The 24,264-nt window shown below is 36.3% G+C and overlaps 1 protein-coding gene across 1 annotated transcript in view; it reads right to left on the bottom strand.

The window, feature by feature from the left end:
• TMEM156 (transmembrane protein 156) overlaps window positions 1-8,121 on the bottom strand; it is a 41,128-nt gene extending 33,007 nt beyond the window's left edge. Inside the window, exon 1 of the mRNA XM_036765056.1 lies at window positions 8,034-8,121. Within this exon, the coding sequence (XP_036620951.1) occupies window positions 8,034-8,121 (88 nt within the window). The remainder of the gene's footprint in view (window positions 1-8,033) is intronic.
• Between the last annotated feature and the right edge of the window lie 16,143 nt (window positions 8,122-24,264).

Here is a 24,264-nt window from a genome sequence, read left to right as displayed (position 1 = left end):
ATCCTTCCTCACTGAGATGGCAATATCCCATAAATACTCTAGAACTTGGACTGCAATTTGTCAGTATTCTTCTGAGTGTTTCTTGGAATATAGTGGGCTACCCAAATGAAGGACATCAAGTTAAACGAACAAAGAGACGTTATTTGACTACTGTCCAAATCAATCATTTTCACTTTCAATTAAAAACAGTTTTCCATTGCCTCATCCTGGCACAGAGATGACCCAGGGTTCTTGAAAGCCAGCAGAGTTCAGGCCTTGGCTGGCTCTATTGTTCCAGAAAGGCTTAAAGTATAGTCCTAATACTAGACTGTCTACTTTCTTAGGACCAGCCTAGGAAGGTACATAGAGACTCATTACCAGCAGATTAGCCATTTTGGGATGTATTCATGGCCCTGGCAATCCATGAGGTAAACATATATAGATAGATATGTGTGTATACATATATATATATGTATTCATCCTCAGCACTGTGCAGTCAGTTCTCTTTAGCTGCTATAATAATGATGCCAGAGTGGGGAAAAGGCTAAGGCTAAGAATCACAGATTCCCAGACTATCTATAAACATAACTATTGGTGTTCTGTATAATGTATTTTATTATTAAATGTTTTCCTTTAAAAATAAACAAGTATATTTCCTGCTTTTATACCCAATGATATGTGCTATGTCAGTCAATCAATAAGCATTTATTAAGGGATTAATATGTGCCAAGCATTATCTCAGTATGTTTATTGTTTGTTGACCTTAAAAAGCATTTGATTCAGTAAAGTAAAACTTGCCAACAAGGTGTCTCTCATGCACATGGTAGGAACCATACCAGATTACTTGAAAAAAAGAATTATGTTGTTTCAAATGTGAGAGAGTTCAATTCTGACTGAGGCATCAAATGGTATGTTAGAGAGAATTGAGAAGGCTCACTATGACTATTACTATCAGTGAGAATTTTTGACAGTTGCTGTTAGGGAAAATTTTTGAAACATCTTTTATTTTTATGGGCATTTATTGTGCAAGGCAGTAATTTGGCAATTAGAGCCAGAACTGTCCAAATTATATAGTAACTCTACTATTTAGTTACTGATCTCCACAGGTGTTGATTTGAATGCATTTCCACTTGGCCACAAATTCATCGTGCTAATCAAGTGGGGCGCTTACAAGTTATGACTCATTCAGACCACACCTGGTCAGCCTAGAAAATAATTAGCAATGAGCTCCAAAACAAGTCTTCATTCCAAATCCAATGGCAAAAGTTCAAACTTGTGTCTTCATATTTTCATTTTCTGTCTCTCCATAGGTGAAACCTCCCAGGGTAGCACTATGTGAAAAAGAAAGCAACATCCCATAGAGAGTGGATGATAAATGCATGGATGCCATAAACCAGATTGGAAGCTTGGGAGTCCTGAGGGGAGAGAGGTTTATAAACAGAACATAAAGAAAAAGCAGTTTAAATATATGCCAGCAGACTGATATTTGGAAACTTCTAACTGGATGTGCCAGTATTTGAAAGACAAGTAGGGGGCATGAAGAGTGGAAATGTACATACTGTTTAAAAAAAGGGAAAATAAAATATTTTAGAAACCATAAAATGCGTAAAGAGAGAAAGCATTTGGAGGGCTACTATGCAGGGCTATGACAGAATTATATACGGGTAAGGAAACAACTAAATATTTTAGGAAACAAGTCTTATAAGAGTTGAATTTCATCCAACAGACATTTTCAATAAGCATAGGTTTGTGATGAGAATTTAAGGTTCAAAAATATTTATAGATAGAGATGAGTTTCTTTCAGAGATCTTTGCTTTCTTTCCCCTTTTGCACACATGAATTTTTAAGTTCTATTCATCATTTTGCAAAGGTAGGCAATCTGACAAGGTATCAGGCATAGTACAGTGATGTTGTTTTAAAGTAAGTAGCTTTTCCTCCCCAGTTGGTCCCTCCAAATCACATTTTGGGCACTCCTCTATAGCTGCTTCAGCTATTTTAAAAAATTATCACAAGCAATAGCTGGCTCTTCTGCCATCTGGGTGAGAGGATATGGTCTACCATCCTGAGGCTGTTCAAAATGCATTCCATATAGCAGTCTTTGGCAAGATGGTTTTTTGTTTCATTGTTTTGTAACACATGTTTAGAAATAGCCTATATCACATAATGCAATGATCTTAAAGCACAGCTAGTTGGGAAGAACAAAAAATGTTCTTTTAGCAAGGTTAACCCCCTTTTTTGGCATTCTCTGAGACTTTTATTTTCTAACTTTTTATACAATACTCAATTTAAAAAATATTATCCTACACCAGTTAATTCAACCATTTATAAGCTATCAGAAGCTCAAACATTATTGGGATTTTAATATTAATATTTAATATTAATAGCTAGCATCTAAAAGTAACTTTAAGGTTTTCAAAGTGTATTATAAATGTTATCTGATTTTGTCCTCACACTAATGGGAGGTAGTTGTTACTATTATATTCATTTTACAGGTGAGGAAAGTAAAACAAACAGGGTTAAGCAATTTACTCGGGGCAATAGTAATATGTAATAATGTAATAGTAATATGATAATAATGAATAATAATAGTAGTAAGAATAGTAATAGTAATTGAATTGTAATTGTCTGAGGCCAGATTTGAACTGAAGTTTTCCAGACCCCAGGTCCGGAGTTCCATCCACTGTGCCACCTAGGTGCCTAAAACTAATGAAACAACGAGGCCTGACCAATGAAATGAGACTAAAACTATTAGTGAGAAAGGGAGAATAGCTCTTCTCTGGGAGGTTCAGAAAATCAATCAAACCATTAAATAAATTCTATTGCCTAAACTTTTTAATTAATTATCCTTACAGCTGACATATTCCGCACAGGGCATAGATAATTAGATGTTAAGAAGCATAATAAATCAGTACTCAAATATAAAGGGATTAATCATTTGTGAATATTCTGAGTCCTTCGTTACTATTTTCTTCCATTTCACTGATTGTTACAGCCCCATTTTCACAAAAGGGTGTAAATTGGGACAAGAAATGGAAGCTGACAAGCCCAGCTCTATATTTCAATTTTGTTCTTAAAAGTTCATAAAGAAACTGAAGTAAATGGACAAAACTTGTTTTGGGATACTGTCTGTGTTATTATTTATCAATGCCGTTCCCATTCATGAACTAGAAGTGAAACTAATGCCTCTGATTTGTGAACAATAATTAAATACAGATATTTTTTAAGAGAATATTTTCTTCAAAACTGAATAAACAGCTTCCTCTATCAGCTGGTATAGGGAATCGGGCATTGTTCAAACATTGCCAGTTATCTTTTGGAGTTAAAAGCAAAAATCCAATGAGATGAAGAATGCTTTGAAAAGCAGAATTGGCCACATGCAAAAAGAGGCACAAAAATTTACTGAAGAAAATAACTCCTTAAAAAGTAGAATTGGCCAAATGGAAAAGGAGATAGAAAAGTTCACTGAAGAAAATAATACCTCAAAAATTAGAACTGAGCAAGTGGAAGTTAATGACTTTATGAGGCATCAATAAACAATAAAACAAAATCAAAAGAATGAAAAAATAGAAGACATTGTGAAATATCTAATTGGGAAAACAGCTGACCTGGAAAATAGATCAAAGAGAAATAACATAAAAATTACTGGACTATCTGAAAGCCATGATCAAAAAAAGAGCCTAGATGTAATCAAGAATTCATCAAGGAAAACTGCTCTGATATTCTAAACCAGAGGGTAAAATAGAAATTGAAAGAACTTACCAATCACCCTCTGAAAGAGACCCCCAAATGAAAACTCCAGGGAATATTAGAGCCAAATTCCAGAGCTCTCAGATCAAGGAGAAAATGTTACAAGCAGTCAGAAAGAAACAATTCAAGTACCATGGAGCCACAGTCAGGATAACACAAGATTTAGTAGCTTCTATATTAAAGGATCAGAGGGCTTAGAATATGATATTCTGTAGGGCAAAGGAGCTAGGATTGCAACCAACAATCACCTACCCAGAAAAACTTAGTATAATCCTTCAGGGGGAAAAAATTGCCATTCAATGAAATAGAGGACTTTCAAGCACTCCTTATGAAAAAACCGGAGCTGAACAGAAAATTTGACTTTCAAATACAAGACTCAAGAGAAGCATAAAAAGGTAAATAGGAAAGAGAAATCATAAAGGATTTAATAAGGTTAAACTACTTATATACCTACATGGAAAGATGATACTTATAACTCCTAAGAATTTTTCATTATTAGGGAGGCTAGAAGGAATATCTACAGAGAGAGGATACAGGTGTGGGTTGAATATGATAGGATGATAGCTAAGAAATAAAACTAAGGGGTGAGAAAGAGGAATGCACTGGGAGAAAGGGAAAGGGAGAGGCAGAATGGGGGTAAATTATCTCACATAAAAGAGGCAAGAGAGCTTTTACACCACAGGGAGAGATGGTGGAGGTGTGGGGAATGCTTGAACCTTACACTCATCAGAATTGGCTCAAAGAGGGAATAACATACACATTCATTTGGGTATAGAAAACTATCTTATCCTACAGGAAAGTAAGAGGGGAAGAGCAGAAGATAAGATGTAGAGGGTGCTTATAAAAGGGAGGATGGATAGGGGGAGGAGATAGTCAAAAGCAAAACACTTTTGAGGAGGGACAAAGTGAAAGGAGAGAGAGAATAGAATAAATGGGGGGATGGAAAATAGGATGGAGGGAAATACAATTAGCAAAAACTGTGAAAAAAAAAATTTGAAGCAAGTTTCTCTCATAAAGGCCTCATTTCTGAAATACGTAGAGAAATGAATCAAATTTATAAAAAAAAGTCACTCCCCAATTGATAAATGATTAGAAGATATGAAGTTAATTTTCAGATGAAGTAATCAAAGCTATCTATAGCCATATGAAAATGCTCTAACTCACTATTGACTGAAAAAAATGCAAATTAAAACAATTCTGAGGTACTACCTCCCGCCTATTAGATTGGCTAATAGGACAGAAAAAAGGAAATGACAAATGTTAGAGGGAATGTGGGAAAATTGAGACACTAATGCACTGGTGGTGGAATTGTGAACTGATTCAACCACTCTTAGAGCAATTTGGAACTATGCCAAAAGGCCTATAAAGCCATGCATTACTTTTGAACTAGAAATATCTAGGTCTGTATTCCAAAAGAGATTTTTTTTAAAAAAGGAAAAGGACCTATATGTACAAGAATATTTATCACAACTCTTTTCTGGTGGTAAAGAATTGAAAATTGAGGGGATGTCCATCAATTGGGGAATAGCCAAAAATTTGTGGCATATGATTGTGATGAAATATTTTTGTGCTATAAGGAATGATGAGCAAGATACTCTCAGAAAAACTTAGAAAGACTTACATGAACTGATGCAAAGTGCAACGAGTAGAACCAGGAAATTTTGTACACTGTAACAGCAATATTGTAAGATAATCAACACTGAATGACTTAGCTATTCTCAGCAATACAATGATCCAAGACAACTCTGAAGGACTTATGATGAAAAATGCTATCCATCCCCAGAGAAAGAACTGATAGAGTCTGAATATAGATTGAAGCATACTTTTTTAAACTTTCTTTATTTTGGGGTGGGGTTTTTTGGTCTATGTTTTCTTTTACAATATGACTAATATGAAAATGTTTTGCATGACTACACATGTATAACCAACATCAAATTGCTTGCCTTCTTAATGAGGACTGTGAGAAGGGAGAGAGAGAATTTGGAACTCAAATTTTTAAAAACAAATGTTGAAAACTGTTTACATGTAATTGGAGAAAAATAAAATACTGAATAAATAAAAAAGAAATAGCAAAACTTAAAAAAAAACAAAATTGTACTGTATCACACATTACATAGTAATTTCCATGATATATCATTTTACTGTAATCTAGCATTTTTCTAGTTCGTGGTTTGGGGAGTAAGAAAAATGTTTAGTGTAGAAGCTTATTAGAGGTTAAAATGCAAGTACTATGATGCTTCAGGGTAAACATGATTGGAAATTCTACTCTTCATCTTGGCTTTTCTATGTCACAAAGAATGCTTTGCCAAAATTGAGTTTTTCAAGTATTGCACTTAACACCTGTCTTATGTAGAAATAAAAAATATACAGCCCAAACAAAGAGAAAAGTTGTTCATTTTTCTAATGGGTAAATGAATCCACATATTATGCCAAAGTATAGATGACTAGCCAAAATAGCAACATAATTACATGTTCAATTTAATTCACCAAGCATTTATTTAACAACTACTCTGTGCCAGATATTATGCTGGGAGCTAGGAATACAAAGACTAAAACAAAACTGTGCCTGCCCTCAAGGAGCTTACAATCACATGACACTATTTTTTTTTTGCACCACTCTTGTCATTGACTCAGAGAAAAATCTAACCAAAATATTATGATATACTGAAAAAGAGTTAATCAAATTCTATTAGTCTTATTCTCCTGAATCTTAAACATTCTTTCCACTACACACATTAGAGTTCAAGGGATTTCCATGAGATTTCTGCAGACCTAGAGAGACTACTTTGGGAGAGGACCTAGATTTAAATTCTAGTTTTGATATTTAACGTGTAATGCTCAGTAAGTACTTAAATTTCCTCAGTAGTAAGTAAATAGAGAATTGGACTTGGAGTCAGAAAGACCTGGATTCAAAGCCTCCCTCTGACACTTACCACCAATGTGGCTATTATCAAGTCACTTAAAATATGAGCCTCAGTTTCCTCATCAATAAAGTGCAAACAAATTCTGTGGTACTTATTTCACAAGACTGTGGTGAGGCTCAAATTAGATAATGGACAGAAAGTATTTTGCACACTTTAAATAACTGTATAAATGTTAGTTATTATTATTTGTAAATGTACTAGATACTCACTTATGTTTTTAAATTCTATGATCTATGAATACTATCATGCTCTAATCTTGATGTATTAAGTCAACTTGTCCATATTTTACCATCCTGCTCACAATATTTCACAACTGAAATAAGTTTTCCAGCTTTTCATTATGCATATTATATAATATCAATGCAACTGCAAATAATCCAATGAAAACTGAAAGATTCATTTATTTGCATAGGGTGATATATAGCAAGGCATCCATATGATCAATCTCATCTTTTATTTGGTGGCTTTGGAAATATGCAAACACAACTGAAAACATTACAGTGTAGGTTTGGAATTTATTTCCACTCTCCGTGGGCATTAATCAAATGTATTCAGGTAACAAAGAAGCACTCTTTCTCAAAGTCCTATTTTGCAATAAATATTAAGAAATCACTAATCTTCAGGGAATCTCTTTTTTTACTAACACATATAAAAAAGAGTTTTAATTTCTTATCTATTGATTCGATCTCAGTCTAGGACTTTTTAATTATCATAATATTGCAACTCTTTTTTGTATCCAGATTTTTTATTTATTCTGTTTCTCTTTCGTGTTAAAAAATTATTTAAGCCAAACATGTACATTATCTTAGTAGCATTTCCAAAATACATAATGTCACTTTTCTCAAAAATCTAAAACAACAGATTATTTCTGTGTGATTTGCACAGTAGGTATCTAATAAATGTGTGTTGAACTCAGTGAGAACAGTGCTGTATGCAGCATTTTATTGTGGGGATGGAAAGTTCAAAAACATTTGCCATCCAATAAATGTCTTTATATAAAACACCATAATCCAATAATACAAAACTAGCTTTTACAGCACAAAATAAGTGGGAAAGGATTCTTATAAATTTTCTTTTACAAGCTAGAAAATTTATTTTAAACTTTCTTTTTAATTTTCATACATATCATATAATACATAATTCATCCATAATATTAAAGTTACTATACTATATTGCTAACATTTATATAATAGTTAAGGTTTGCAAAGTTCTTTATGTCTACTACCTCATTTGACAATACATCAATTGTAACTTCATTGTAATTTTGTTAGAGCATGTCTGGCATAACCATTTTTTATAAGCAGCATGAGCATAAAAAAAAAGGCTTTTTGCCATTACCTGGCATCAAGAAAAGAAGGTCATTTATTACAATTGATTACTCACCTTTGGATGTCTTGAAATACTCTGGCAAAATTAAAATGAACATGATCATTATCACCACTAATAATCTGAGGAGAGCTGGTTTTGTCATATTCAAGCACATGGCATGAAATAACTCACATCTAAGTGGTGGTGGTTTCTTCCTGGTTTGTTTCATTTTTGTGGTATATTACGTTAATGTAACATACTTCAGACTTCCTTTTGGGGTAAGACTGGTTTTTTGTTACAAAGAAGCTCTGAGGAGAGACTTCATTTTTCTGGGCAGCTTTTTCATTAAGAAAACTATCCTCTAATAAGCACTTTCAAGACATCTTCTAAATGTGAAATTTAAATAAATACATAGCCAAGAGGTTTTGTTCCTGTCTTGTTTTGTAGATGTTTGCTTATGTTTATCAATTTGTGTAGAGAAATATAATTCCTCTCTCTAGTTGCCAAAGAGAAAGCAATGCATGCCTCTAAATGCCCCAGGAAGCATGATCCAGGAAATAGCATGTTTAGAAGCCAGTACACAGTGTGGTACTTCACTATGAGGGAAAACTCAAGAGGCAAGCAGAATTTTAGTGCTATTTTGCCAAAGTTTACATAGTAGTGATAGAATTAGGATAAGATACCATTAGGATTCCATTATTCCTGTAAATGCTGTAGTTATCATCACACAGTCCACATTTTCTGTTCCATTTCAAGATAGATCTTTCATTATGACAACCACAGTGAAATTATATGCATACCTCATGGACGATAAATGAGAATGCAGGGGAAATGTATGGTGAATAATGCATATGTGAAGCCAAATATACTGACTTAGGAAATATATATCATGTAGTACTTCATATTATTTTAGTATAGAGATTTTGTTTCTTTGAGGGATTTGATTTTCTTTCTTTTTGATTTCTGGTAAAAAGGTAGCAGTATCTTTTTTCCTCTCTGTCCATGCAGGGCAGCTAGGTGACAGAGTGGATAGAATGCTAGGCCTAGAGTCAAGAAGACTCATCTTCTGGAGTTCAAATCCAGCCTCAGACACTTGCTAGCTGTGTGACCCTGGGCATATCACTTGACCTTCTTTGCCTCAGTTTCCTCATGTGTAAAATGAGCTGGAGGAGGAAATGGCAAACCACTCCAGTATCTTTGCCAAGAAAACCCTAAAAATTAGGGGTCATGAAGAGTCAGGTACGACTGAAAAATGCCTGAACAACAACCCATGTAGTATGATTGAGGAGAAGAGGTTTCTTCTACTGGAATTTTGTTTGGTAATAGAGAGTTAGGAGACTAAGGGGCCCAGGTTCAGTGGGAGAGGGGTGCAATGCAGTATAGTGAAAGGAATAGTAGACCTGGAGTCAGCAGAAGTTGGCTCAAATCATGCCTCTCACCCTTATTAATGGTATGACCATGGGTCAGTCGTTCAGTCTCTCCGTACCTCAGTTTCCTCATCTATAAAATGAAAGAAAAAAACCCCAACCTAAAATACTAAATGCGGTTATTCTGAGAATCAAATGAGATACATCCAAAGCACTTTACAAGCCTCAAAAAGCTACACAACATCAGCTATTAACATTATTATTGGAGGTGTGGAGGTTAAAGGGAGCTGTGGGGCCTTGGACAAAGTAGAAGCAAGGTCCAGCAGCAAATACTGGAGAAAAGACTGTGAGCCAATTGTTCTACCCTTACCTCACAAATATATGAAACTTCAATGAAATTCTTCCCCCCTGATATGGCAGTAGTGTCACCAGCACAGCTCAGGAAGGGGGCCAAGAACACAAACAAAAACTGGAGCCAGAGCTAGGTAACCAGAATTTGAGGAAAAGAAACCAAGAAGTTGCCTTCACAGTGGCTGCTAGTGTATTTAAATCCTCACAGTGACATTAACAAAAACACACAAATTAATATCTTCTTGTTTTAAAGAGATTAATTATATACTTGACCCCTAGGTAGGGGTTTTTAACTTGGAGTTTATGAACTGGGGTTTAAAAAAATAATTATAACTATAAATCAATTGTTTTCCTTTGTTATCCTGTGTATTTTATGTATTTAAAAACATTATTCTGAGAAGGGATTAAAATAGCTTCACCAGCCTACCAAAAGGGTCCAAGATACAGAAGCTGAGAACCCCTACCCCAAAGGAATGAGTCTTATATTAAATCCTAAACTTCCCATATTGCCAAGTATGTTTTATCAGTGCACAGTAAGCTCTTGGCCTTTAATCTTGTGAAATAAAAATAGTCACATAATTATAGGCTCTGGAATTTATTAGTTACTTATTTTTTGCTATGCTATTTTAAGAACTTCAAACATTGCTAAAGTTCCTGGTTCCAGTTCTCCAGGGTCTTTAATTTTATTAGTTCATCCAGGGTTCACCAGGCCTAACTACAACTGACTTACACTAAATAAAGTCACAAGGTTCTAATATGTAAAACATGAAGTCAACCTTTTCCTTCTCCTATTCCTTCCATCTTCTAGCTTTACTAAGACCTGGCCCCTGCTGATAACACAGTCTGCCTGGCCACCTGGATACTAGATACATCTTCACCTCTTAGTTGAGGTGAGGGATCTAGAACATTCTTTGCTCTGCATTGCAACGTCCAGGTTCTCTCCCTCCTACCATCTCTTATCAACCTTTCCTTTTTTGAGGTTCATACTGTTCACTTCTACTACCTAATCAAAATCCTGATAGCTGTTGTTTACAGATCTCCAGGTCTTCATCAACAAGATTGGTATCTGGTTCACAATTTTTCTCTCCTCTCCAACTCCTGCCCTCCTACTAGGAAACTTCAATATACATATTGACTCTCTTCCAAAAACCTTAACCACTCAGTTCCTCAACCTATTCATTTCCCATGACCTACTCCTTTACTCCATCCCCAGCCACACACAAAGATGGTCATACCTTTGATCTTGCCATCACCCACAAATATACCACCATCATGTTCAAGAACTCCAAAATCTCCTTATCTGACTGTTGACTTATCCCCTCTCCCTCTGTCTTCCCTTACCAAACCTTACTCTTTGTCCACATTGTGACCTCCAATTCTTTGACCCTTCAATCCTCTCCCAGGTCATCTCCCCTTCACTAGCCACTCTCTCCTCCTTTTCCTCTATCTTGACCCCTTGGTGAGCCAACTCAAATCTACACTTCTTCTCTTGAGTCCCTAGCTACCTTTTCATTTCATTGATTGTGTCCTGACAAGCCTCAGCCTCGAATTACTCCCACCACTTTTACTCCTCCATACATGCTGCTGAAGGGAGGTGGAGAAAATCATGCAACTAACTAACCTGAGTCCACTACAAATTTATGCTACACAACCCCAACTGATTCCTTACTGATATTAGCCAATCCTACTATACCTCCTTTATCAACTGACTATCCCAATCTCCACAGCAACTCCTCCAAACTTTTTCATCCCTCCTCACCTTTCCTCCAGCCTCTCAGGAGAAAACTGTGCTTCATACTTTATAGAAAAAAAATGAGGCCATTTGCCATGAGTGTCCTCTCCTCCCCTCTTCATCTCATATTACTCATATGCCTTTTTCTATTATCTCCTCCTTCACTCCGTCTTACATAATGAGCCTTACTCCTTATCAAGGCTAACACTTCTACCTACTCAAGCGATCCTATTTCATTCCATCTTCTCTAATAGATCACCCCTCTCTCATCTCCTCTATCACTTATTTTCAATCTCTTATTGTCTCCTGGCTTTTTCCCTATTGCCTACAAACACATCCATGTCTCAAACATCCTCAAAAACTCTTACTTGATCCTTCCATCCCCACTAACTACTGTCCTATGTCTTTTCTACTCTTTGTGACTAAACTCCTTGGAAAGGCCATCTACAACACGTGTCTCCACTTTCCTCTTACTCACTTCTAAACTCCTTATAAACCAGCTTCCAATCTCATCATTTCACCAGAACTACTCTATTCAAAGTAACCAATGACCTCTTAATGGCCATATCCAATAACTCTTTCTCAACTCTTACCCTTACCTCTCTGCAGCCTTTGGCATTGTTCATCACACTGTCCTCCTTGATATTTATTCTCTTCTCTTGAGGTATTCAGGAAACTATTCTCTCCTGGTTCTCCTATCAGGCCCCTCCTTCTCAGTCCCCATTGCTAGATCCTTATCTAGATCATTCTTTCTAATCCTAGGTGTCCCACAGAGTTCCATTCTGGGATCTCTTCTCTTGTCCCTCCATACTACTTCTAGTGAGCTCATCAATTCCCATGGATGTAATTACCATCTCTATGCTGACGATTCTTAAATATACATATCCTACCCTATATTATCTGTTAAACCTCCAATTTCACATCTCCAATTCCCTTTTACACATCTCAAACTGGATGTCAAACTGGATCTTAAATTCAACATATTCAAAACCAAACTCATTTATCTTTCCCCCTTCAAAATCCTCCCCCACTCCTAAATTCCCTAGTACTGTAGAGAGCAACCCCATCCTAGCAGTTCCTTAGGCTTGAAATTAGGTGACATCTGGTGCAGGCCTTGATCACCTCATTCTTGGACTATTTCAATTGTCTTCTGGTGAGTCAGCCAACCTCAAGTCTCTCCCCACTCCAATCCATCCTCCATTCAGCCAACAAAGTGATTTTCTTAAAGTTCAGGTCTGATCATGTCCTCCCTAGTCAACAAACTCCAGAGGTTCCCTATTGCTTCCAGGATAAAATACAAAAACCTCTGTTTGGTGTGAACATAACTCTTTCATACTTTTCCAGTTTTCTCATACCTTAATCCCTTCCATGTACTCTTTGATTCTGTGACAGCGAAAGGCCAATCCACAAACAAGACATTTCATCTCTCAGCTCCAATCATTCTCTCCGGCTGTTCCCCATGCTTGGAGTGATCTCTTTCCTTGTCTCTGCCTACTAATCTCCCTAGCTTCCTTCAAGTGCCAACTAAAATTCCATTTTCTATAGGAAGCCTTTCCCAACCCCTCTCATTTAAATGCTTTCCTTCTTTTATTTCCTATTTATCCTGCACATAGCTTGTTTGTACATATTTTTTTGTTTGTTGTCTCTATCTATCAGATTGTGAGCTCCTTGAGGGTAGGAACTGTTTTTTGCCTCTTTTTCTATCTCCTGTGTTTAGCATAGTGCCTAGTGCAGCATAAGCATTTAATAGATTTTGATTGACTGAAGAGGAAGTTCTAAAGGGAGAAAATTTCTTTGGGGAAATGAAGTAATTGGACTAAATAATCTCAGAAGTCCTTTTCAGCAACAAAAGTCCCTCACCTAATGTCACAAAGAAGAGTATGCTACCTTGCCATTTCTATTTCTTTTCCTTTCATTTTTCTCACTAGCCACTTCTAGGATTTCTTCTCCAATACTATCCCTACATCGCTGTTGAATCATATGATCTCTTGGATTTGGGTCACCAGCAGGAGTCTAAGTCATAATTGTATGCACCTTTTCCCACTGTTCAAAAATTATTTATTAAGGTTTAACCATGCAAATAGTATTGTACAAGGTGTTATAGACAACACATAAAAGAAATGTTATTGTTGCAATTCAGGAGCTTACAATCTAGCTAAGAAAAGACATATGTGTTACATGACTAAATGTCATAGTCTTAAGAGAAACAACCCTTCCCATCTAAGTAACAATGAAAAGTAATATATTGCTATATCACAAGTACCCAAATGAATACTACAGGTAGCAGGTGTTAAAGAGAAAGGATAGCCCCTGTAGGTGTCAGTGATTAAGGAAGACTTCATGAAAGAGGTGGATGTTGAACAGAGTTGTAAAGGATGAGTAGAGCTTGGATAGGTTGCAGGGGAATGAACATTATAGCTGAGGAAAAAGCAAAAACAACGGTTATGGGAAAGTCAGGAGATTATCATGTTCAGTGTACAATGAGGAAAGTGATTAGCTTCATTAAAATAGAAGATTCATGTTTGGGACTACTGATAGAAAAGATCAACTAGAAAGAGAGGGACCAAATTATAGAAAATTTTGAATGTCAACTTGGCAAGTTTGGACTATCAATCAGCACATAATTGGAAACCATTGTAGATTTTTGTTTGTTTGTTTTGGTTTTGGAGGCAACTGAGGTTAAGTGACTTGACCAGGATCACACAGCTAGTAAGTGTCTGGGGCCAAATTTGAACTCGGGGCCACCTAACTCCAGGGCCAGTGTTCTATCCACTGCACCACCTCATTGTAAAATTATTAAAGAAGGGGAGTATCATGATAATAGTGGCCTTTTAGGACATCTGGTAGCAATGTGTGATGGATGATTAGATACTGGGGAAGGTGAAACTATAAGAAGGAAGGTCAGTTGGAAGACTATTGCAGTGCTATAGGCATGAAATGGCATATAAGGGGATGTAGGGAGATATATTGAAGGCAGATTTTGAAGAAAAAGTGAACAGTTCTTCTGACTGATAGGGCATAGAAAATGATGGAGAAGAAAAGAGTTAAAGATGTAAACTTTAGTGACTGAGGGAACTGATGGTTAGGGAAGTGATTTTGGAAGGATGATGATGAGTTCAGTTTTAGAAACAATAAATTTAAGTTGATGATATAACAGTAAGTGATGTCACATCAGATGAGTTATAAAAGTGGAACTTGGATGAAATATCAGTCAAGACTATAAATATATTTTGAAATATCAACATAGAGGTGATGCTGAACTAACCCTGTCTCATGGTTTCAACTTAAGAAAAGTATGTAGAACAAGAAGAGCAGAGGATCCAAGGACAGAGTGTTTGGGAGATTTTCAGCTACGAGGTAGGAGGAGAAAGATATGGAAAAGGAAAAATAAGGGGAATAAGAGGAAAATCAAAAAAATTCAGCATCACAGATATCAAAGGGAAAGGAGAATTTTTAAGTTCTATATAATAATGTTTGCAAGTGAGTTAAAGCATGAATATAAATGAGATTATATTTGTAGACCAAAGTATAAATTATATTAACTGAAAATTATTTAGTGGATTCTGGAACAACTGGGTTATTTAGTTTTAGAAACTAAATTAGGATGAGACAATTGACACTTTGTCCTAGGGCACAGAAATATAAAAGATGCAAATATTTGAAATAACATTTTTAAACTATGAAATTTAATTTGCTATATTTACATGTCGATGGTACATATATTCCAGCAGCTTGAAACAACTGAACCTAGTATCTAGTTACAAAGCTACCAGATGGCATGCACATTGTCAATAGCACTCATCTGTGAGCCACTCTCATAGCCAAATCCCCCTCCCACTCAACTGAATTTGTCTTAATTACATCTAGTATTATTTTCTTACCATGAATTACAAAGCTGATTTGAAGGACTCATGTGGTGTTGATTTTCCTCCAGCCCTCCAAATTGCTAGCTGTGACCCTGGTTTAAATGTAGACCAATGCCAACTTGGAAATTACTATTCTGTTCTCTTCACAGAGTCACCCTTCAGTTAGTTTAGAGAAGAACTTTTGTTCGTTGTCCGAAGATCATTATAACAAGAAATATCATATTTAATGAACATTAAGTACACATGCACTACTATGACTTGACTATGATTGTTGGGATTTAAGAGCAAGTATTCTATTAACTTGAAGTGATCTGGATTTGTCTCAATTCTTTCACTTACTCTACAGTTACTATACTAACTATACAATCATTTAGCTCGGGCAAATCACAACCTCTCAGCCTCTGCTCCTTTATCTGAAAAATGAGAACAATGATATTCTATGTTTCATAAACCTAAAGTTGTTAGGAAAGCACTGTGTAGATTCTAAAAAGCTAAACAAATGTTAACAACCATTACCTTGAGGGGCTATTTATACATGCTAAATATTCTGTGGCGGATCTCTGCAAAACTTTTTGCCCGAGTTTTCTGTTGAGTCAATCATTTTCAGCATGTCTTCACTATTGTACACTTAGGATGACCAATATTTCTTTTCTGATTGTACCACTATGCAGTCAGACCACAGCTGAATGTTATGGCCAGGTTTTGGGAACTGTGAAGGAATATTTCCAGCTAGATACAATTGCAATGATCTTGTAGGAACATAAACACACATGTAGGCTCAAAATTCTAGGGTCCAAATACATCCAAGAGAGACTATAAGAGAAAAAAAGAGTTAATATACACCCCTAGAGTTAGGAAACATTGAGGTTACAAACCTGACTTTAATGTTCACTAGCTATGTGACCTAGGCTAATCATTCAACCTCAGTTTCCTCATATGTAAAATGGGAATAATCCCTGTAGAATGTACCTCACAAATTTGTTGTTATTTTTCAGTCTGACTCCTCATGGGGTTTTCTTGGCATAGATCCTGGAGTTGTTTGCCACTTCCTTTTCTAGCTCATTTTACGGATAGAAACTGAAGCAATCAGGGTTAAGTGACTTGCCCTGGGTCACTTGCCCTGATTACTAAGTGTCTGAGGCCAGATTTGAATTCAGGAAGATGAGTTTTTCTGACTTCAGGCCCAGCGCTCTATCCATCGTGCCATCTAGCTGCCCACTTCACAAGTTATCAGATCCAGTAATATATGTAAAGCACTTTGAAAACTTTAAAGCTCTTTCTATTATATAACTCTCAGATTATTATTATTATCAACAACAAAATATAACAACACTTTACTTTCCAAGGATGCTCGGTTTATGACTAGAAGGAGGAAGAAGAGATAGCAAAGAAGAAATCAGAGGGGTAAGAGAAAAACTGTGGATGCCAAACCCTCCAGACTCCTCTGATAGCTCACGTTTGGTCAAACACCAAACAAGAAATCACTGAAGTGTTAAGGACTATGGCCAAAGTTAGGGTTCTTCCAAGTTTTAGTTATAATGTCCTAGGAAACCACTAATGTTGCCCATTCATTTAGCTGCCAATGCTTAGAAACAGACATCTAAAGGAAATGTGATCTTTTCCATCTGGAGTCATGAATCATTTACTTGAGAGTCCAGTAGAAAGAATGGAAATGATGTTCACATTAACTGCAAAGTTAAAGGGGTAATTTAACTGGTCTATCATACATTGGTCCTAAAATTAATGGAAAACATTCTCCTTTATGTTTTTCATAAAATAACTACCTAGTGCAAATTAAAATGTGTTTATTGATTTGTGTTTCGTGCTTCAGATTAAATTTTTAATGCCCACCAATAAATAATGAGCCTGGCTGAGAATTTTTCATTATATTTTAACTAGTAACCTGGTTCTCATTAGTATTAATGTGATTCATAGTCATGAGCCATTTTTTCTGGTAGAAAAAAATAAACAACTGTCCTACACCCAGAGATGTGCTAGAGCCAAGTCAAAGCAGGTATCTGAAAGCCAACTGTTAACTTTTGAGTATGAACATTTAACCTTAGAAATCAGGAAATATTATAAATCAGAGCTTGATTTATTATTTTGTTGATTGTCTAGATTTAAGAAAGTCATGAGAATGTTAATAATGCAGACTAGACATTTATCAGCATCCTCCCACTGATACTCATGATACCCCTATTGTATGTCAGGTCAAAAAGTCAACATAGTAAGTGCTTATTACATGCCTGGCACTGTGCTGGGAATACAAATCCAAGTAAAAAGAAAGTCTCAGTCCTCAAGAAGTTTACATTCTAATGGGAAGAGATAATACTATATATAAGAGAGAGCCAAAAAGCAGAGTCGGGGTAGGGGTGGGGAGAAGGTAAGGGAGAACTAGAGGAAATGTCCAGAAAGTCCTGAATGAAGCCAGGAGTAGAGAAAAGGAATGAATATGGGGCAGCCTGGGTTTGCTTCCTCAAAGCTGAAGTTCCCAGAGGAATTCACTAATTCAGATGATAGGGCCGCAGGAACATAAGGATCTTGCAGGATGAGAAAGCTGCCTGAGTATGGAGAAGTCCAGAGAGTCAGGAGTGGAGCCAGTAGAGGGAGAAAAAAAAAAAGTGAGTACGAGGCTGGTCTTGGTACTTCATCAAAATGGAGGTTCTTGAAGGAACTCACCAGTCAGAGGACTCTAGACAAGAGTCATACCTAAGTTTTATCATAGAGCCTTCCACAGAGTTTTTTTTAGAGTGGGGACAAAGTTAGAGAACTTGATTTTCTTTGGGGTCAGTCACAACCCTCCCGCAGGACTGAGGAATCTGGTTAAGCCTAGTTCTCTTTAGAGCCCCTGAAAGTCTGACTTGATCTCTAGGTGGCACTACACCTAAAACTGCTCAAGAAATCTTGGTTTGCAGTAATGGAAAGACCATCACCTCGGCAGTCATGGCATCATTGATCTAAGGCTGTAAGGGACCCTAGAGGCCATCTAGTCTAATTATCTCATCTTAAAGATGAGGAAACAAAGGCTCAGGGAAGTCATATGAGCAATAAGCATCAAAGGTAGTATTCTTAACATGCTCTCTAACTCCAGAGGTAATGTTCTTTCTAGTGTAAAATTAGGATCTGTGTTCCAGTCTTGTCTAGTGAGTCCCTTCACTCCTCTGGGCCCATTTCCTCATCAGTAAAATGAAGGTATTAGACTAGATGCCATCTAGCTCTAATTAAAACTTCTTCCTTTAAATCCTATGATAGATAGTTAAATGTCTAAGAAAATATTAGCAATATATTCATTTACACTATTATATAAAGTCACTTTTTTCTAGCTACAAATTTATAGTTTAGCCGTGTCAGTATCAACATTTCATAAGGAGTTTTTTTTTAAATCTACCTTGCTAGTTTTTATCATATTTTCAGGTTTTATCCTGAGGATGTATAAGGCCTAAATCTGCAGTAATTTTTACTTCATTAGACTGATTTCTGTATTTGATGAAGTATCCACTAAAATGAATGGGAATTTTGAGTATGGGTCAATTGTCTCAGGTTTTATTAATCTAAGTTTAAATTAGGTAACATTTTATGGTTTCTAATATTGCTTCTGTGATGGATGAAATGAGTCACATATACTTTTGGGGGAGGGAGAATAAAGAATTTCTATTCATCAGAAACCATAAAGCTCTAGACCCAATATTTTAATCAGTACTTTGCTTGAATTATATTGAAGACATTTGATTTTGCTGTATTTATGACTAGTAGGGAGTTATTTCATGCTGTTTTTATTGCTTTACAAGATTGTTATAAAAAATCCAATAAGAACTACAAATAATGGAGAACAAAAAAAGAAAAAAACTAAAAATAGCTTATCAAATTTTTACATGCAAATTTGTCTTTCATTGCTTTCCATATGAAAAAATTTATAGTTTTATATAACTTTAGGATCTAAATGTGGTATGGTTATAACATGATGAGAGAACTTTTCTGTGATTCGTAGAAGTTAATCATTGCGTTGCCTTGCCCCCAAGAAATCTTGATCCTTTGACAATTCACATTTTGACATGTAACAACCATGTTATCAAGTATTCAATTTGTTGTGATGTGTAATTTATCCATGTAAAATTCAGTTCAGCAAATATTGATTAAGTGCCAACCAAATACAAGGGGTTAGCTTCACGTTCCTCCTCAGCACCTATTTGCCCTGCCTCCAACATCAGAGAACATGCCCTAAAGGTCTTGACCTTTCAACTCTAATACTCTCCTCCTGGGTCTCCACTCTCTTGATTGGCAAATGTCTAACATAGGTCACTATACCTAGACCAGTTCCGGCCATAATTAACTTTAGTCTTTGGCGCTACTAGAATACTTTGGGCATGAATTCCCAACCCCTCTCTCTTACTTTCCAGTTCTGGAATCATAATCAAATTAATACTTCTGTTGCTACTGAAGGGGGTATGTTAACCTATTCCCATATGGTTCCACTTATTATCCCTGCAACTTTCCAAACTAAAATACCTCTCACTGGACAGCACCCCCCTAAATGTGTTGTCTCCACCATTAGAATGTTAGTTCCTTGAAGACAGGGATTTTTTTCATTTTTGTATTTATATCCTCAGCTTAGTATAATGCTTAGCACATAGTAGGTGCTTAATAAATTTTTTTATTCACTCAACATCCATTCAATATACAATATAATATGCCATTATGTACAAGGAACTGAAGATATTGACAAAAAATTAAAAACAGATTCTGCTCTCAGAGTTTACATGGTAAAGGGGTAGAGAGAAGGGTAAACATATATTCTACTAGGTAGGTAAATGAATTATTTTGCCCTAGGAAAATCTGGGAAGTAGGTGAGTTTTGTTTGGTACTCTCCTTCTGTAGTACCTGATGTTCTTTCTCTCAGGAATCTCCTCTGGTTTAGTGTAAAGAATTACACTAGGTACACTGGGTTCTAGTCTTGGCTCTGTCACTGATTAGATGTGTCACCTTGAAAAAGTCACTTAGCCATTCTGGGCATCTGTGAAAGAAGGGAATTAGACTGCATGGTATCTAATACACCTTTCAGCTATATGAGTCTATTGATGCATGTGTTGCTCTTTGCTATGGGAATGCCTAATTGGTCTAAAATTATTCTACTGAAGTTTAGCCAAAGATTTTGCTCATGCTTAAGTGGATCACTTTTTTTATTCCCCCATCCCCATCCTGCCCTCTAAAACCTAAAGGGTAAGAGAAAAAGTTCCTACTATGATATATCCTGATCCTAGATCTCTCTAGACCAGCAAGTCATTACTCTAATTTGTATTTGGAATGATATCTTTGTGTGATACTGTTCTAGTACTCCAAAATTCCCATAAAGGAAGATTTGAAAAAAGGTAACAATTCCAGAATAACTGTAAAAATTGCATTGGGAAATTAACAGAACAATCTTTTTTATTAAGTGAATTTTAGAAAGTGATAGTGAAGCTCTTTTCTGACATCCAGATTTATTATTCTCTTCCAGAACCTACTAAACCCATTTGTGTCATATACTTTAGTTTGCAAACAAACAGAGATAGGTCAATAAATGAATAAACAAGCAAGCAAAAACCCAGGATCATTTATAGTTTCACCTTAAAATAAGTGTTTATTATCTCTATGACCTTAGTTAATTACTTTACTTCACTGGACTCATTTCCACATCTCTAACATGAAAGAGTTGAACCAGATGACTTCTAAGTTTTCTCCTAACTACACCTCCTATGAGTGTCCCCCTCCTCTTCTCAAACAATTCTGCCACCCTCCTTTTGTTCAGCCAAAGATTATTAGAGAAAATGAAAACAAAATAACATTCTTAAAATAGTGGTAGAATATTGGAAAGCTTGGATCAAATCACTTTACCTCTCTGAGTCTCTGTTTCCTCATTTATAAAATGGGGGAAGTGCTTGGCTGTCTACGGCATGAGACTTGTGAGAAGTACTTCATAAACTGAGGAAACTAAGGTGAGATATTTCCAGGACTATGCTGGAGACAACTTAATACAGATAACAATAACCAAATTTTCAATATACCTCAGACATTGGCAAATGCTACAAAACAGGACTTGATTTATTGTTTTGTTGGTTGACTTCAAAAGTGATGGAAAAATGCAATAATATGGATTAAACTTAAAAGTGTCACAGTTACATTTTTTCAGAGAACCATTTGTTAAATATTTATCAGCAACTCCCCCCCACCACCCTGGAAATTTTCATTACTGGAAAATAACATAAACCTAATTATTTCTTAAGCTATCTGCTCAGGAATGGTTGACTTTGGCCATATAATGATACCTCAGTTAACAAATACTCAGGGAATAGTCTCTTTTACTAACGTCTTCTGGTTTTAATGGACATTTTAAGACCTTAATGACAGACCAATGGCAGAAGTAACTGAAAAGGAGAAGTAAGTAGTGGTACTATTTCTGATAGGCAGGAGACAGAGCCTGAATATAGTTGATGGAAGCTATACCTTTGGTTTATTCAAGCTCCTGGGAATTGGACAGGTATCACCAGTACGGCCTTCAAATCTATCCTGAGAGATGGAGGTATAGTTACATCTGTCAAGAGGCCTAGGGATCCATAATTCTCCTTACTTCTGAATAATAAAGTGTCTAACAATTAACTTGGCTTTGGAATGCATCCTTTTTTTTTTTTTTTGTCTTTTTGGAGGGAGGAAGGCAGGGCAATTGGTGTTAAGTGACTGGCCCAAGTCACACAGCTAGTAAGTGTGTCAAGTGTGTGAGGCCAAATTTGAACTCAGGTCCTCCTGACTCCAGGGCTGGTGCTCTACTCACTTAGCCACCTAGCTGCCCCCATCCTTCTAAAAACAGAAGTATCATCTTACAAACATTTTAAGGTAATTGTCACATTTGCTGATGAATTTACAAATCCAATTGAGAGTTAAGTTAAACTAATCAGTCAAAGAGCCCCAAGGCTCTTTGGATACCATCATCCTCCCAGTCTCCCAGCCTCAAAACCTAGATGTCATCCTCAATTCTTTGTCCTTATCTTCCATATCAAATCTGTTGTCAAATCCTGTCAATTTTACCTTCCTAACTCCCTTTTTGCCTCTGACACTGCCACCATCCTGGTGCAGGACCTGATCCCCTCACACTTAGACTACTGCAATAGCTTTTAGTTGGCTTCCCTGCCACAGTTTTATCCTCATTTCAGTCCCTTCTCCACTGAACTGTCAAATTAATCTTCTTTAAAGTGCAGATTTGAATGTGTCACCCTCTGATCTCCCTCCTCCCATTCAATAAACTCTAGTGGCTCCTCATCAACTTTACATATAAATTTCATATATAATACATAATAAATATAATATAAATATAAACAAATATAAAATCCATTTGGCATTCAAATTCCTTTACAACCTGGCTCCCTCCTACCTTTCTAGTCTTCTTACTCCTTACTTCCCCCTCCCACAAGTGGGGAAGGGAAAGAGGAAGAAAGGAATTAAGAATTTATTAAGTACCTGTTATGTGCCAGGCACTGTGCTATGGACTTAGCAAATATTATCTAATTTGATCCTCACAAAAAACCCCGTGAGATAGGTGCTATTATTATCCCCATTTTAGAGTTGAGGAAACTGAAAGTACTCTGTGATCCAGTGACATTGGCCTCAAGCAAGACACTCTGTCTCTCAGCTCAGGGCATTTTCCCTGGCTATCCCCCATGCCTGAAATGCCCTCTTTCCTAGTCATTGCCTCATGGCTTCCCTGGATTCCTTCAAGTCTGAGCCAAAATCCTACCTTCTTTAAGAAGCTTTTTCTGATGCCATTTAATGCTAGTGCTTTCCCTCTACTGATTATCTTGCATTTATCCTGTATATGTTGTGTTTGCTCATAGTTGCTTGCATCTTGTCAAATTAAAATTGTGAGCTCATTGAGGGCAGAGACTATCTTTTGCCTTTCTTTGTATCTTAGAGTTTAGCATTATGCCTGATACATTAGTGAGCATTTAATACATGTTTATTGACTGACTAAAAATCTGCTGTCAAAGGAAAGTGACTATCAAGTTTGGACACAGCTGAAACACAGGATCTGGGTAATAGCACTTCCGGATTTTTCTTAGCTGGGTGGAAGATTCAATGCTGGCTTAAACTTTCAACTCCAGATCTTTTTTTTTTTTTCCCAGTGTGGTGTTGTTTAGACTGTGGCTTTTTTTTTTTTAGCATGTGTATCATGAGTGACACCTCTTATTGACCCAGTGCCTTTCCATTTCAGGTCAGCTGCTTGTTACTCAGTTAATCATTCCCACTACATACAAATGCGGCTAGCAAACATATTGTACTAAGTTTAGCCCCGTATAGATCATAATTAAAGTGGGGAAGAAGGGTGTTGATTTTTTAAAAATTAATAAAATGGAGACAAAAACAGAAAAATGACTAGGAAATCTTTCAGTTCATGTCTTCTTTATAAGGAGCCACAGACCAAGTGCTGGTCTAATTTTTAATTTGCCAGAGGCTTATCACTTATCTTCTGAATCACTAAGAAAGGGGCCAGATGTTGGACAGGTTTTGCCTATTAGGCTATAAAATAAGGGGTAGTATTTTCAAGAAAAGGAAAACAACAATAATTCAACTCTCCTTGTTTTAAAGTCAGCTAAAGCTCAAATCAATTCAACAAACATTTATTTAGGACTGACTATGTGTGAGGAACAAAGATACTAAGATAACGAACAACTAATTTATATATAGTTTATATAGGCTCAGGGCTCCCTCTTTCAACTCCACCTCAACTTGCACTGGCAAAATAGGTCTCCAGAGTTCAGCTATATCTCTGCCTTAGAATTGTAGAGGTAACTGAAAGATTGAGGCAATTCTTTTGTTATTGGCTTGAGCCTACATATTCCTCTCAATATCAATTGCCCACTTAACATCTTCTCAATATCATCTAACTGGTGATTAGCCCCCCAATATAATTTTGACCAGTTGATGTCCTTAATGTCCAATTAATATCAACAAGCTTTTACGAA

Source organism: Trichosurus vulpecula, chromosome 6 (assembly GCF_011100635.1).
Source record: "Trichosurus vulpecula isolate mTriVul1 chromosome 6, mTriVul1.pri, whole genome shotgun sequence".
NCBI lineage: Eukaryota > Metazoa > Chordata > Mammalia > Diprotodontia > Phalangeridae > Trichosurus > Trichosurus vulpecula.
The sequence above is the reverse complement of the archived record's forward strand: the minus strand, read 5'-3'. Positions and strand labels throughout refer to the sequence as shown.